At 40.4% G+C, this 16,248-nt stretch overlaps 1 protein-coding gene across 4 annotated transcripts in view; it reads right to left on the reverse strand.

Moving 5' to 3' along the window:
• msi2b (musashi RNA-binding protein 2b) overlaps positions 1-16,248 on the reverse strand; it is a 295,829-nt gene that overhangs the window by 74,888 nt on the left and 204,693 nt on the right. For all 4 annotated transcript variants that reach the window (XM_008427843.2, XM_008427841.2, XM_008427842.2 and 1 more), the window contains exon 8: positions 1,973-2,055. In XM_008427843.2, the coding sequence (XP_008426065.1) occupies positions 1,973-2,055 (83 nt within the window). The remainder of the gene's footprint in view (positions 1-1,972; positions 2,056-16,248) is intronic.

Consider the following 16,248-nt stretch of genomic DNA (forward strand, 5'->3'; position numbering starts at 1 on the left):
ATATATATATATATAATTGTGTTTATAATGGAAAAAATTAGGTGTTTTTCCAAAACAATGAAAACACAAGTTGGAAACTGTTCAATGAGGCTCTTACGAGATTTCAATACCCAGCAATTATCGCTTGTGTTTTACAGGTGTGGCAGTGATGCTCAGGTATTCTCAATGAGAGACGTCATCAAAACGGGACAACTACAGTATGAAAGCATGGTTGAAAAATAGAAGCTCTTGTTCCAGAGAAAACACTCAGGGATGGCTAGAATCTCCTAAAACCTTCCTAAATAACAAAGGCAGGGAAAACCAACAGACATGTTTTCATTTTTCAGCATCACAGTGAGTGAAAAATCAACAAACGAAAGGCATTGGAGTGACCAAACGTTTTGAACTTATAATGCTTGCATATCTCTAATTAAAGAACATTAAATGTTGTAGTTGTTTCAAAATATGTTTTGACAAAATATTAGGATGTCTGTTTAAAAGCAGATTTCTTAGTTGTACAGATCAATTGCACCAGCCATATGACATTTTAACGACTGAGGAAGTTTGACAATTATTTCTTATCTCACTTTATTTTTTAATCACAAAAGCTTTAAATTTTAAAGGGGCGTGTTCCCATTAAGAGCCACTGTTAACACAATGCCCTTGTTGTACTTATGGCTAAAAAAAACATATCTGCGTGTTTTGAGAAATCAATGCATCCTTCCAACATTCAATTTGAAGTATAGTTTTACAGAATAAAATAAACCCTATTATAAATTAATAATAATTGTGCTATTATTGAACTATTTATTCGGCGCATTCAGTCTGTTAATTAGCACTTCTGTTTCCACTCTAGTCATCAGCAAATTGCTGTACAGTGCTCAACAAATGCTTTTGTGAGAGTATTTTTCCTCCTGGTTAAAGGTGGCAGAAGTGAGACTTTATTTGGAAATAATGTGTCACCTGCTTGTAAAATCCAATCTGGGACTTGTTGACATTCAGCATATTCACATGTGACAGTTATTTCAAAAAAAATTATTTATTTTTTTGGGTTTCCACAGATGTACATCAGCATGCCAGAGGATCTGACAGAGTATACTACCGAGTATTGTTATTTCTGCCATAGATTTAGCAGGAAATACGACACCATGTGAAGGCTACGCCAGGATGCATACTGGGGTCATATGTGACTTGGTCTGTTCCCAGGTGAGGGAGGTTTTACTATGCCGGTTCTGTCAGTCAGGCAGTCAGTCAGTCTGCTGGTTTCAGAAGGAGGCCTGGGAGGGGTGAGTGCACACTCGGAAAGAACGGTGGTGAGACAAGTACTCCCTCCAGTCAATCACGGCCCACGAAGCTGTTCAAATGATGCAGGATTTCTCAAGAGGCTCACAGGGTGGACGTGGGCGAAGGAGGCCCTAATGTCACACTCGCTACACTGAGGGCGGACCTTGTCAATTTATCATACGTGACTGACTTGATGGCTTCGAAAGTTGCGGCAGAAACTCTGAAAGGACCGTACGACTAGTGTAAATAAAACCAGCATCGCTGGCACTCAGCAGAAGGTGTTAATCCCTGACTAATGAACTCTGCCTCTGCCAGTAGCTTTCTTCTTGCAACCTTGGACATCCCCACCTGTGCATGTGTGTTTGTGTGAGCGCATGTGGCAATGGGGGGGGGAGAGGAAGAGGGGAGCGTAGAAACGAGAGGAGAGGGACAGGCTCCACTCTCCCGTCCCCTCAGCCTGACAGGCAGAACTCAGCCGCACAATTTCACGGTTTGTGGGCAGTACACACCACTGCTTTCCCATCCCTGAGACCCAGAGACCCACAAAGTGTGGCTATGTGGGAGTATTAGCTTGTGCATATAACACACATACACAAACACACATGGTCTGCTATTAATAGTAGGGCAAAGAACAAATCAAATATTAATCCTTCAACTCCCACCTGGAATTGCGGAGAGTAGGGGGGGAGAAAAAAATGTGTGAACTTACCATTTTGTTATTGATTTCATGAAAATGAATTTCACAGACTTTCTCTACGATGTCTTCACTCTCAAAAGTTATGAAACCAAATCCTATGCAGAGAGAGAAAAAGAGGGGAGGGAGGGACAGCAGGGGGAAAAAGGAGTTAGTGGAGGGCCCCAACAAAACTTCAACAAGTAAAAGAGAAAGCACACCATAAGTTGGGAGTATCATCTCCATCCAGATTCAGAAACTATTCAAGTACATCTGTGGAGATTGGTTTCCATGTGCAAAAAAAAAAAAAAAAAAAAGAAAAAAGAAAAAGAAAAAGAAAAGAACAAGTGAACAAGGCAGACATTGTCCTCTTTAAATCAGGAATATGATGAAATCTGCCACATTATTAAGGGCACTCAAGGACCCCCTCTACAAAGAGAAGATTGGAAAAACAGCACAAAGCTCATTTAATGAGATCCAGGGAGCCAGGGCCCTGCATCTGAATTTCATTAAATGCATTTTGTGTTCTTTTTATTGAAATCTCACTGTATAACAAGCCCCCCATTTTTATGTTAATACGGGCCTTAGAATGAATGCGTCGTTGACAGAGGGATTTTCAAGCCATATTTATAGGATAAAAGCTTAACCCCTCTTTTAACACAAAGACAGAGCGACGAGATAGTTTTTACACTTTTGAACATGAGTGGATTGCGTTGCTCTCCTCTGTGTTTTGATGGCGATGCACAAAGCAATCCTGCTTCTGCATGGCCAAGGTTGAAAAGAAAACATATTCGATTATTTTTGCAGAAGTGAAACTGTTAGCGAGCAGAAACAGTGAGACGGACTGGGGCGACCAAAGCCGTTCGTGAAAACAAATCACCTCTGCTCGCGCAAAAGCTGCTGTCAAAACACCATCACCAAGTTCTTATCTGGTACAAAAATATTTTGCACGTTATGTCATGTTATACCCTCAAACTTAAGTGTGTTTTATAGCGGTTTTGTCACAAAAGAATAGTCGAGACATAGACTAAGTAAGCCATAGTTTTGAAAGGTTTCTTTGAGGAAAGTAAATCTCAAAAGTGTGGTTGCCTCGCTTACACAGACACACACAAAATCCAGCATAATCAGTTACTGTTAGGGAGACGAAGGAAAAGTTTTATAAAATTGCAACTTTTAATGAATGTCAATGTTAAAAGTTAGTCAACAGACATCCATTTTTAAGCTTACAACAAGCCGTGCGGAGGAGATGACAAACCATAGCCAAACCTTTTCAAACCACATGTAAAGATACCACTGAGTCCTGAACACACCGTCCCACAGGCTGCTCAGAGTGGATGAGAAGAAGGATAGAGTGAAACTCCGAGGCTGTAAGATGCTGCAAAAGACTCCAGACTGGGAACAGATTAAACCAAAGTACTTTTGTGTGCGAGAATGGTCTAGTCAAAGTCCGGATGATGTTCACGTCTACTTTAAATCCAATTAGAAAATGCTTGAGCTGGTTTGCAAAAAACAAAAACAAAAAACTGGACCATAATTTCGATCTTGACATGTTCAAAACATATAGAGACATTTTCCAAAAGAGATAGAATTGCAGCAAGATGTGGTAAAAAAAAAAAAAATTCCCACTCTTTATGTGTAGTTTTTCCTACAATTGTTCACCGCAAACTTTCACTTTATCTTCCAGCAAAGGCGTACTGTACATATTGACATAGTACAAGGTACACAAACCGCGTGAGATGAGAGATTTGTCAGTGCTCACTGTACTAAGAAGGTGGTTTATCCCTCCAATATCTGTGGCTGTATTAGGTCATTGCTGGCAAAGCTGAAAATCAATAAGCACGGCTGCTTTATGGCAACATTGGATTTACAGGATTTTTGAATCAAACACGATTAAATTCCTGTATTTGTACAGTATTTAATACTATAGACCAATACAGATATGGTGAGTTAAATAAAATAATWAAAAAAAAGAAATACTGGTCGCTCAATGACATTGACAATAAATCCTTTTGTTTAACAGCTTTGCATGTTTTCACAGTCATATCTTCGCAGAAACAGCAAAATTAAGAATATTACAGTACATTAGAGTAAGCTGCTTATTCTATTAATTCATCAGATCATCCAGACAAACACAGATTTCCTTCTAAGGAGCCGTTTGTGCTTCTTACCACAGCCTATCACAAATCCTGACATTTTTAGTTCTGTCATTCGGTCTTTATCGCTCACTCACACTTTCCCCCCCCCCTATTTGCTCTTGCTTCATTTCCTCTCCCATAAATAAGAAAACGATCCTCCTCAAGCTCCTTTCCTGACATATCGAAATAGTCTCAATGGAAAATTTAATATGGGAGCTGATTTAACATGAAAATCTAATGTAATGAGATCTTATGAGACAGGATGTCGATTTCCAGAGAGGGGGCACATGTGGAGAAGGGCTGGTCGGGTGGAAGAGAGCAGGTGATCTGGACAGCTAGACGAGGGTGGGCGAGGGGGTTGGAGAGCCTTTTTTTTTTTCTTTTTCTTTTTTTCTGCAGCTCACTCCACACATCCAGCACAGGGAGCACTTTTGACAACCAACAAATCAACCGCCAGCAGTAATTTGTCATGGAGGAGTGTGGGGAGAGAGAGTTGAGTCTGGGGGAACGTGGATTGAGAGAGAAAAAGTAGAATAAAAAAAAAGGAAAAAAAAGGTGGAGATAAGGGGAGGGGGTGTGTGCTGAGGGGGAAGAAAGACAGAAAAAGTGACAAGGAAAGAGGTTAACACACATGGCCCCTGTCGCCACACTCCTTCCTGCCGCTACAGGCAGCTCCTCCATCAAGTGACAGGACATTTTCCACTGCAGCACTGTACCCGGCGAGGTCACGGCCGAGCCACGCCACCACAGATACCACCAGCAGGGCTCGTCCGCCCATGACCGCATCGCTTTAAATGAACAAAAAAATAAATAAATTCTATGGTGTCAACCATTCTTAGAACAAATCTGTCAGCTACTTTTACAATGTTTTTTTTTTGGCACAAGTACGATAACAGCGGAAAGAAAAAAAAAAAAAAGGTCAACATCAATATTTTCCTCCCTTGCTGGCTCAGGACACATTATGTCCCCTGTGGGCTGTCTGAACCTCAGTCTCTGCTTTTGCAGTGTCGCTACTCTGTATTACAAACCTTAGATGGAATTACTGCCCACAAAATTGCCCCAGCATTGAAATCTTCCTCCTCCTCCTCCTCTTCCTCCTCCTCCTCCTCGTCCTCCTGTCAGCACAGTGAGGCTTGTCCTCGGGTATCCTGGTCCTTCTCCTCCACCTATCCACGCCAAGCAGCAGGCTGACCTCCACAGAAACTATTAAAGCTTGTCAACTCTTACTGACACAAGTCGAAAGGTGTCAACATGCTCACAAAGAAGAGTCTTTCACAGCTTAAGCAATAGCCTGTAAATGGAAACACGTGGCTGTCTTGTAGGAAGGATGATAATAGGTGTTAAGGCTACTGGCTGAGGCCTCTTGGCTGTACTTGCTCACACTTATTAGCCAGAACTGGCCTTGGCCCTCGTCTCATCACTCGGCGGGATCGGCAGGGAGCCCGCTTTCACTGCCCTTTACCAGCTTCATCATGGCCGCTCTTTATTTCGCACTCGGGTTTCGTTTCTCTTSTCTTTGTTGTTCTGATGCTTTCCACCCACCTTCGGCTGCTCAGGCGTCTCAGAGTCTGACAGACAACTCATTCTGGCACACGCGTTTCATTGGAAGACTTGCAAATCGATGCGGAGAAGTTGCTTTGGAGTGGAATGAGACGCTGGCGCTTTAAAATTCATTCTTTCAAAACTTAAGATGTCTTTCATTTTTCTGCTCACACATTAGACATGGCCTCAAAGCCTCAGTTCATTTAAATGTCTATTTATTCACCCATTTGTTCAGGAAAAGTTAGAGAGTCCTGGCGCGGAGGGGAATTCATACCTGTTGTGGTGCATTGTTGGGAAGATTTGTGAGGGCATGAAGATGCATGGAGGGAAAAACAAGGAGGACACATTTACAGCTGCTACAGAGGCATCCCCAACTCCCTGATGACTGCAGCTAAATATAAAGCTGTAAGTAGATGACAGTGAATTGCCAAGCACATATGTATCATCACTGATATACAAGGTGTACACCTGGTGTTCATTAAAAAGCCTTTCTGGGTCGGTGTTTGGCTCCAACAAATCAAAAAGAACACAAAGAGAGTCCAAGTTGGAGTGTGCATGTCGTGTTTTCTTCCTGACAATCGGCACTGCTTGAACGTTTAGGGATTAATTACAAATATGTTGTTTAAACTGATAATCCATTTAAGCTGTCCTGGTATTTAAATGTTACCTCTGCATTGGTTATTTACATATTAACAAATGTTATTTATACCCCAATTCGTAATCGTTACGGGATTATAGTGTATTTATCTAGTATTACATGTTGAAGTTTAAGAAACGCATTAAGGGACTGAATATGTGTAACTGTTGGAAAATATTCCCAGTCAAACAAAAAGAGCAAGGTGCATCACTTAGGAAGCAAGGAGTGGGAAATGAAGGAAACGGGAAAATATAAATATGTAGGACTTTAAAATCTTGACCTGAACTGCCATGGTGCTTTCACGCTGTGTTGTTTAGCTCAATAGTTTAAAAAAATAACACAGTAATATCAGCTGTTTATTGGTAACAACCTGCATTCACCTGGCACCTTCTTGAATTAAGAAAATATTTATCCTTATTTGTACAAATGGTAGCACTAATATTAGGAGTTTGGAGATTTTGCCTCATTTTAAAATGCATTGACAGCAAWGTACAGTGCAGCTACAGTTTACCCTTGAAATTTGTAACGTAATATCCCTTTTCTTGCCTTTAAATATGTAAAACTACAAGGATTTGTTGATTTTTACCAAGTAACCACGCAAACTGTAACTACCAACACAATACTCATGTATTCATCTGTATAATATCAATTTAAATACGACATGTTATATGTTCCCTAATGATCTAGTGCTGGTGGTGCCTGATTTGAGTACAAATTAAATGTTTATTACCACAACTATCAGCACATAAGCAGCCATATTGTATTCTAAACATCAAACTTTCTAAGACTGATTTTGATTTGTAGGGCAACTTCAGCAGAAACACAGAAAGTAGGATAATGTCAACATGAAGCTCCCCCCTTAAACAACTGCTTTTTTTTGTTCCTGCAACCTGTGCATAAATGAGAAATTTTCTGGTTAAATACGCAACAATGATCACCAACATGACCCAGAAACATTTTCGAATCCAGATTAAAAAATGGCTTTTTGCCTGAAATGTTTCACCTTAACTGCAAAACCACTTTCACACATTTATTACAGTGATTTATTTCAGTTGGCATAAAGGACCCATATGCATAAAAAAAAAACTCCCTAATGCTCCAATAGTTGGTGCTGTATATTTTCCTGATGTGAACTGCGTGTAATGAGAGCAGGCTGCTGCTGAGCAGCTCTGACTACTGGTCCTGCCAACAAAGCCTAAGTAAGTGCAGCAACCTGGAGAAAGTGTCAGCCGTGTCTCCTGGGAAACAAAACGGAGGGACTGGAGCCTCCTCCCCCCCCCCCCCCCCACACACACACGCACACGCACACACACACACACCCAGACAAGACCTGCACAGACACACACAAACACACATCAACAAACATAACCCAGACACGTGAGGTTGACATACACACACACGCACATACACAGTCGCACATGTACACTTTTGCCTGTGTGCTATAGGTCATCTGTACATCCTATGTGGAGTTAAAACCGCTCCACCTTTAGTTCCCCAATGAACCAGTGATTGTGCCCTAATTAAAGATTATCTAACCCTCACCTGTCTCCTGAACAGAAAGTCTGCAGAAAATCCCTCTTCTGCCTTCCCGCGTTGTGTGCTCTGTCTTCTAAAGCTCTATCTTGTAATGCACAGAAGCAGACAGAGGCAGTCCGAACACCCACGGCACAGTTAGACTTCTTTGATCAGTATTTCCGTCTGCTATTACTAGAGATCTAGGGCCTGAGGCATTAATCCTGCATTTAATACAGTCAACGGCACAAACTTTCCAGCAACACAGGGCCAATCAAGCTGGGTGCTGACTAAATTAAAAGAAACAATTGCAACAGAGAGCTGTTGTTTTTAATCCCTTAATATTGCCCTAACAATATTAACCAGTCATTTCAGTGTAAAACTGACAAATAAAATAAAACCTCCATGTACATGAGAGATAATATTACAGGGACATGTAATCCAAACAGATCTAATTGTAGTTGTGTGGAGAGGCGGGATGAGTTTCGTCTGAGCGGAGGAATATATCAATCTTCGCATGTTAAAAAATATAGAAATGGACAAAAATAACTAAGTCTCAGTGTTGTTTTTACAAGCACTGCTTTCAAGATTTTGACGTTGAAAGTCAACTTTGTATACGATATTCATAATTTGCATGTACATACTATTTAAGGAAGCTAATTTAAATCCCTACAACGTCAGGCATTAATTCTAATTTATCTTCAGATGAATATTTAATCGAGGTGTAAATTAATAATTTTCTTTACAGATGTGAGAGATCCTAAAAATGAAATTTTCCTATATTTCATCATTAAGTCAATTCTTCCAACTCTTCATCAATGTTCTGGTTTGTTCTGAATGAAATATTGTAATATTTACTCAAACAAAATTAAAATGACAAAAGATGACAAAACTTTAACAAATTAAAATAAACAGTTAAATTAAAATTTAGTTTTTTGAACACAAGGGCTCAAAAAGTTGTACCTTAGTGATCGGTTTTATCATACATGCTGTGAACGTCTAGTTCCTGCAAACAATGACTTGCTGTCCAGACTGTGTCAAATATTTTCAAAATAAAATTGTATCACACGACACAGATCTGGGATTACTTTTAGCTTTATATATATATATTTTTTTATTTAATGGATAGTGTGTTTATGACTTACCTGCATATATTCTTTTTCAAATGTAAATTGGATCACTTTAGTCCTTTAATGACAAGCTGCTTAGAAAAAAAATAAAAGAAAGGGAAAAACTTTAAAAATATATGTCAACTTCAATCTAAAATGTTGTGTAGGTGCATGAATGCTGCAGCCCCCTTGGGGCTTCACCAAAGCTAATGTCTCTATGGACCTTATCAGCACAGTGTGGAGTATGTCAACCCTCAATTTAAGCAAAATATAAAGGTGATGATTATTGTGCTGTATGTGTAGGTGGCTGCATGAGCAGGTGGTAGAAGACAAGGCAAAAAAGCAAAAAGAAAAAACAGGTCACAATAATCACACGTTGTGTGTTTCAGATTGTTAGCAACAGTTGTCTTGCTTTTAAATACTGAAACTAATTAGGTAAGACAACATTTAAAAGGACATCTCATTACTGAAAAACATCATGTAGAAGCTTTTAAGAACAGAATCAAATAACATGTCAGCCCCGAGAACAATTAGCCAAGCAGCAAGGCCGTAAATTGATGTAATTAGATAGTGGTTTGACTGCAGTTCCTTTCACATGGCTGGCCTTTATGATTTTATAATGCCCCAATGTCTTTGTACAAGTACTTATCCAGAAAACTTCAGCTCTGATCAATAGAATGTCTTCATTACCCTCGACTTCTAAAAACAGCGGATACAAATGACAAAGTAACACCTTCAATAGTAGTATTTATAGTTTCATCAACAAACCAAAAGTACTGCTAAAGGATTGCACTGTCTAACACGTGATTTTATTAAGTGCTACAGTAACAATATGGCAGCTTGTGCTGCATATTCTGCAGAGCAACTGGGCTCAGCATGCATGCTGAGGAAACTAGTTTTTCTATGCTATTTAGGTCAGCTTTCAGTGCCGGCCATCAATTTCTACTGTCCTACTTAAAGAGACGCCCTGGCTCCATGCGATCACGCACAAACCTGAGTGCACAAACAACAACACTGGGATTACCTACGAGGCCTGCCATTAACTTTATTAATGTATTTATCACAGAGCTTTATCCAAAGCGTCACATTCCTGAAAATATATCCCTCAACATAGCTGTCCACACAAATTTTTAGCTCACAGCGGACACCTGATCGGAAAGTGGTCAGCGGTGATAGACATCTCAAAAGCACCACAGTGTGAACTCACGAAATAAATGTGGCTCTCTCCACCTCTTTAGTGTAAGTTCAAATGCTCTCTAACTCAAAAAAGACCCTCATTAGTGCCAAACAATGTAACCATAAGTGTGAATTTCTCTCCCCCTATATGATCACAAGGCTGCTCAAGCAACAACTGAATAGAAGCAATTATCTATGGAGAAGGTGACTAACTACCCGTTTACTCAAAAGATCCCGAACAGCAGGCTAAGAGCGGCGTGTCAAAGCTGAGCTGAAAGAAGCAGAGAAAAGAAATGTCAAATAAACCTGGAATATAAAGAGGGAATAAATAGAAAGTGTGATTCCGATAAATTAAAACCTGCACTCCATTGGAATTTTGTACTCAGGTGTGAATAGGAAGAAGTAGCTGAAGTTGTTCTGAAAATAAAAGACAAGTATATGCCTGGTCCAAAACTTGGGACACGTTTTCAAAAAGTGACAAAGCAGTTGACTGTCCATTGTCTGATTTTTAGGATTTTTATTACCTGTAAGATTTTTTTTTTCCTAATATGGAAGTCGAAGAAAGTTGTAAACGAAAAGAATGAAAATCTCTATCCAGTTTCTTTTACCTTTTGTTATATTCCAACCACAGTATCTTTCTTTTATTGGGATTTTACGTGATAGACTGACACAATGAGAACAGAGTTATGATGTAGGAGGGAAAAGGATGCATCTCTTTCAAAGTTTTGTACAAATAGAAATTTGACTCACTCCTCTGAGTCACCATGAAGAGCGTTGGGATGTCTAACAGCTTTTCACATCTGGAGGCTGACATTTTTACTCATTCCTCTAAGCAAAATAGTTCAAACTTAAACTGGATGAAGAGCTTCTGTGTGGATCAATTAAGTCTTCTCAGTTGGACATGGGAATAGACTTTGACTAGACCATTTTAACACATAGTTATGCTTTGATCTATTTTGTTGCAGCTCCGTATGTTTATGTTTTGTTGTCCAGCACAGTCTGATAATGCAGTTATCTTTAGCACAGTTTTCTGTATTTCAGGCTTATCCCTATTTAGCTCCATCCATTAAATTTAAACATACAGAATGTCTCTTTCCCAGTGAAGTGGGATAAAGACATACACTAGACTCTTTTGTTATTTTTAAAATGCTTTTTTCCCCACAATCATGTATTGTTTTCTGTTCCAATTCCAAAATTGTTTCTTCGTCTTTGTCCATCACCTAGAATTCATTACAAATACAAAAATGTCATGCAGAAATAGGCTGAGCCTACACGCCCATAAAGTCGGAGCCCTACACTAACATACTGAGATACTGAGTGAAATGTGAGTATACACAGTAAGCTATAATAGGTGGCACAAATTACCCTAAAATTCTTCCAATATGCACCACTTGGACCACACATTTCCACCCAGTCAGACATTCCTGGCCCATTTGGCAACACCACTGTGACTGGCACCGTTTAAAATTTACAAAATGAGTTCCATTGCTGGCTGAGAGGTTAATGAATAATCACAACACACTCAGATTCACATATCACTTCACCAAACCATTTTTACCCGTGCACTGCCTCTTTATGGACAAAATGCACTCTGAATGCACCCTCATTGTCCTTGCACACATGTCCCAGCACTCTGAAATGATGATTGTGCTGTGAAAGTAGATCTCTCTGTGTGTATGTTTTTTTTAATAACTGAAAAACATGTTCATATATTCTGTGTAGCCCAAAAATGTCAAATAATGGTAAAAGAAATGGATTCTGGCGGGAAGGTTTAGACCGTAGGATTCGTGTTGTTAATGCAGAGCCAAACAAAAACAGTAACTATTTTTTGCTCTTGCAATTAGGTCATGAGATGCCAGGGTGTGCTTTCTAAAAAGTCTATTTAGCAAAGTAAAAAGATGTTCCCTGCATCTCTCTCGGCCGCATCTTTTTCTCTCTGCAACAATAAAACGCCCCAGCAAACCTTCTTTAAGTGTTAAGGTGCCAAGCTAAAGACAGGATCAGCAACAATCAGAGGATTCATTCTCTCTACAAAGGGAAAGAAAGAACAATCATATACAATCTGGACTGGAAGTGGTCGAACAGAACAAAACAGAACAGATAATAACTTGGACAAAGATAACCAAAACAAACTTGCACTTCTCTCGCTGGGGGGAAAATGTCTGAAAAATGAACAACCGTTCAAATCTCACGCTACTCTTTTTTTGTTTACATTTTGCGAAGGAGGAAGTTACGTTGAGTGTTTTCTTCAGAGGTTTTTGTGTCTTTTCCTTTGGTGGTTGTTGGTGCAGCGCCACCACAGGCAATGAGGTAAGCTGGGTTTTTCAAAAGGTTTGGCTCGTTTGACCAGAATGCATTGTGGAAGCGAACCGCACCTGCCAAAAATGTAGCAAAGGTTTCAGTTTTGGTCCCCCAATAGAACTGAGTCTACAGGACAATCAGGTGTGAAAACACTAAGTATCATAGTATGATAACAGAGCCTCAGTAATTTTACCACTGGAATCTCATACTCCTGCTGAGACATTTAAAAATTTAGGCTGGTATAGCCAAATGGACATTTCTCAATTTCCATAGCCTATATTCACTTCTATTTACTTTACTTGGTCTGTGGTGTAAAAAACATTCCTGTGGACTTAGCCTAATCGATAAAGCAACCTCTCCCTGCTATGGGGTGAAGCAAAAATTAATGTTCTCTCCTCTGGCGTAATCCAATTTCTTCTACTAATATCCATACAGTAGAGGAGATGAACAAATCCCCCCTCACACAAGCAGAGGGTGGAAAAGTGAGGAAAACACACATAAATGCTGAGAAATGGTCGCCAGATTCTCAGTGGTAGTTTTATCCTCTCCTTTTTCTCACAGTGTTCTTGCTTAAAGACACGCTGCAGGTCTAACACAAAATACATATGATTAGCGAGGAGGTAACTAACAAACATGAGCTGGGTAAACACTGGCCAGGGTACAACGGAGAGGCCAAGACTAGACGAGATGAAGAGTTTTAAAACTGAGCAAAAACCAACCTGGGGATAATTGCTCAGGCTGATAGAATTTCTTCTGCACAAAACGAAGTATGGCTGTAATGAGATACAAAGGTTTTCTACCACAAGGGGATTCTTCATTCAAGAATGTCAGACTCCTTTGTGCCAAGCAATAGGCCTGAGCTTAATAGATGTCTCAATTTCCATCACATACAGTAACAACCGATGCCTGGAGAAGACGGTGGGAGGTGGGGGCAGGAGACGTTCCAAAAGGCTCCGAGGCGCCGGGATGAATTTCTTTTGAGCTGCGAAGCAACGTGGGACTTGAAATGAATCAAACAGATATGCACCTTTTGTGTTTTCTGACCTATTGATGGAGATATCAGTTTTATTACACTCAATTAGCATTTCTCATTCCCGGTGAAAAGTGGCGGAATCAAAACGGGGGACACAAAGGAGCCGGTAAACGCGAAGAGATGGAAAAGAAGTTTGCACTTTGAGAGCGGAGCATAGGCTGATGGCAACCCAGAGTCGGCGCTGCCACACCAGGACCCGTCGAGGCCAGAAGCACTTAATAAATATAACCGTTTGCAAAACATAACAAGGCTTTAATGTACTGAATTATTTGCAAGGAGGATGCAAAGTAAAATTGAAGTAAGTGGCTGGAGCAGCCAGATTGTTATTAATATTGAAGCATGAGGTAGGTTTTAAAGGCAAGACACAAAGGCAGTTCATCTGAAATGAAGAACACTGAGGATGCCACTTTACAGAGTCCCATTACCATTTTGTGGAGCTTACTTTAACTGAGTGAGCCAAATGCTTAGAGGCGGAACCGCCACTTGTGTTTATTTTATGGATGCTTTAAAAAAAAAAAATAGAAAAGAATAGAGGACTCTGTTCCAACAGGCAGCCTTTTTTCCCTCTCAACACATGTGCACAAAGCACACAAGCAGCGAAACTTGACAACATGAAGTCACCCGGCAATCAAGAATGATGTCACTCTGATACTATTGACCCTAGTAATCAAGACAGTCTTTCATCAAACGTCTGTCTCTAAAAACCACACTCTCACTCGGAGGAGGAGGGGGAAAAAAAATAGAACCGTGGATCGCTTCGAATACAGCATCACAGTTCGACTGCCGAACTGAATCCGTCCGCTACATCCGGGCTCTGCTTAATTGCTTACTTGCACTGTAATTGGGTATATAATCAAACGATAAACTGAACATGGCACAGCGCCTTCATAACTTCAGAATACCCTTTTATCCAATGCCTTTGGGCAGTGATTAACATAGATGAGAAAGCTCCGCAGAGGGCCATCGCCGCTGCTCTCTTTGTTGAAGTTATTTAGCGTACTGATTTGTGTTAGTTTGTTCGCTTTTTCGAAGAGACACCTGAGGAATGGCAGGGAGAGGTCGCAATCTCAAATTAGCACAGATATAACGGTGCAAACTGTGAGAAAGTTTGAATAAATATAAAGACTCGAAGAGCTTCCAGATGTTCTAGCTTTCAGGTAAGGTTTAAGACTAAATGCTGATATTTGTTTAACTTTAAAAAGGTTCATGGACAGTCCAGTAAGAACAATGCAAAACGAAGTCTCTGCAATGCCGGGTTCAACTCTAAACTACTGGCATATATCCATATTCTAAGGTATGCGTTTTAGGAGCAGTAATAATTTGCAAGCAGTCGGAATTATTTCTGGAAAAACTAAGGATACCATAAAGATGGTTAAAAGCAGTCCAGGCTCTGTGAAAGAACCTGAGAAAAGCTCTCTAGTTTAACCAAAGTAGGGGAATCCAAAGCAGATGCCAACTTGTGCGTTTTTATCCAGTTGCGGTATTCTCTCGGTGGTCACAAATAACTTGCCTGTTCTCTTTTCAACCAAGTACTTAAAAAGTTGCCAGATTAAAGATTCAGAAGTGGTAGAGACTTATTCAGAGAAAAAGTACTTCAACTTCTTTACTCAGAAATGAGTCACAAGAAAATGTTTTTAGAGTAAGATTTTTATTTTTTAGACTGTATGCTGATAGGTGACAGTACTATTCAGCTTCTTAACAACAAATGGCCTCTTTATTTTGCTTTTTTGTTGTCACACATTGAGCGTGCCCATACATATTACAAGATAAACAAATGTAATGCCATCCAAGTGACCGGCAACAATATATCAGCCACGTTTCTGCAATCAGTCGACTTCAGTTTTTGTCCAAACACACGCATGTTCATGTGAACCACAAATTGGCATCGTTTGGAAATTAAGAGACTTTGCATCTCTGTTTAATTCCTCTTCACCCCTTCTCACAATTTTCCTTTTAACTTTGCCTCTTTGCAGAAGGGGAGCTCATTTCAATCTCAAAGCTCACATCTGTGGAAGCAATGCAAGCTCTAAATGAGTGGATTTAATCCTGCGCAACAAGGCTGGAGCACAGGAAGTATTCAAACGAGAAGCTGGGAGAGAAGTAGTGAGTGGAAAAAATAAGGAGACAAAAAAAAAGGAGCAAAGAGGCAACAAGAAAAAGAGAAATGATTTTGTAACCTCCGCTCATATCTTTCCGTCTGAGGCAGAATCGGTGTTAGCTCATCCAAGAGCGAGGGAGGCAGGAAGAAAAAAAAAAGGGGGGGGAAGGAAGGGGACAGAGGAGCAGCTTAACAGACAAGAGTTAGACATGTTTATTCATGCAGTGAAGCAGCTGAACTATATTGGAGAGGGCTTCAAAGCAGAGGATGGCTTCACGTCCTGCATGGCCTTCTCCTCTGGCTAGGCTTTCTGCATTTGGCCTTTGAGTGAGGGCCTGATCAATCCCCCAGCAGGCTGCCGGGCACCGGACCCCCCGTTACCATGAGGCTGCTCTTTGAACAGATCCTGCCAGGGGTCATTCTCCCTGCGCTTCATCATCTTAAAGGTCAGACACAACAAATGGCTTGGAAGACAGTTGTGTCCCAGCCTATAAGCGCATAAACTAGCCACGATGAGGGCCCACGACCGGGGCCGAACGGAACACAGCGCGGACTGCGTTTCGCTTTCATCCTGATAATGCGGGTATCTTAATACGTTAAAGGTGGGAAACGTCAGAGCTATATAAAAGAGCTCGTGCTAATGCACAGCTTTCTAGAAATGATGTCTTCAGACTCATTTACCTTTAATAGTACCAGTGGGAGTCTTTCAGAAACAGCAGAAGAGGGAAATTTTGAACCAAGACTCAAGTCCTTTAATAATGCTGTGTCC

Source organism: Poecilia reticulata, linkage group LG14 (genome assembly GCF_000633615.1).
Source record: "Poecilia reticulata strain Guanapo linkage group LG14, Guppy_female_1.0+MT, whole genome shotgun sequence".
Taxonomy (NCBI): Eukaryota; Metazoa; Chordata; class Actinopteri; order Cyprinodontiformes; family Poeciliidae; genus Poecilia; species Poecilia reticulata.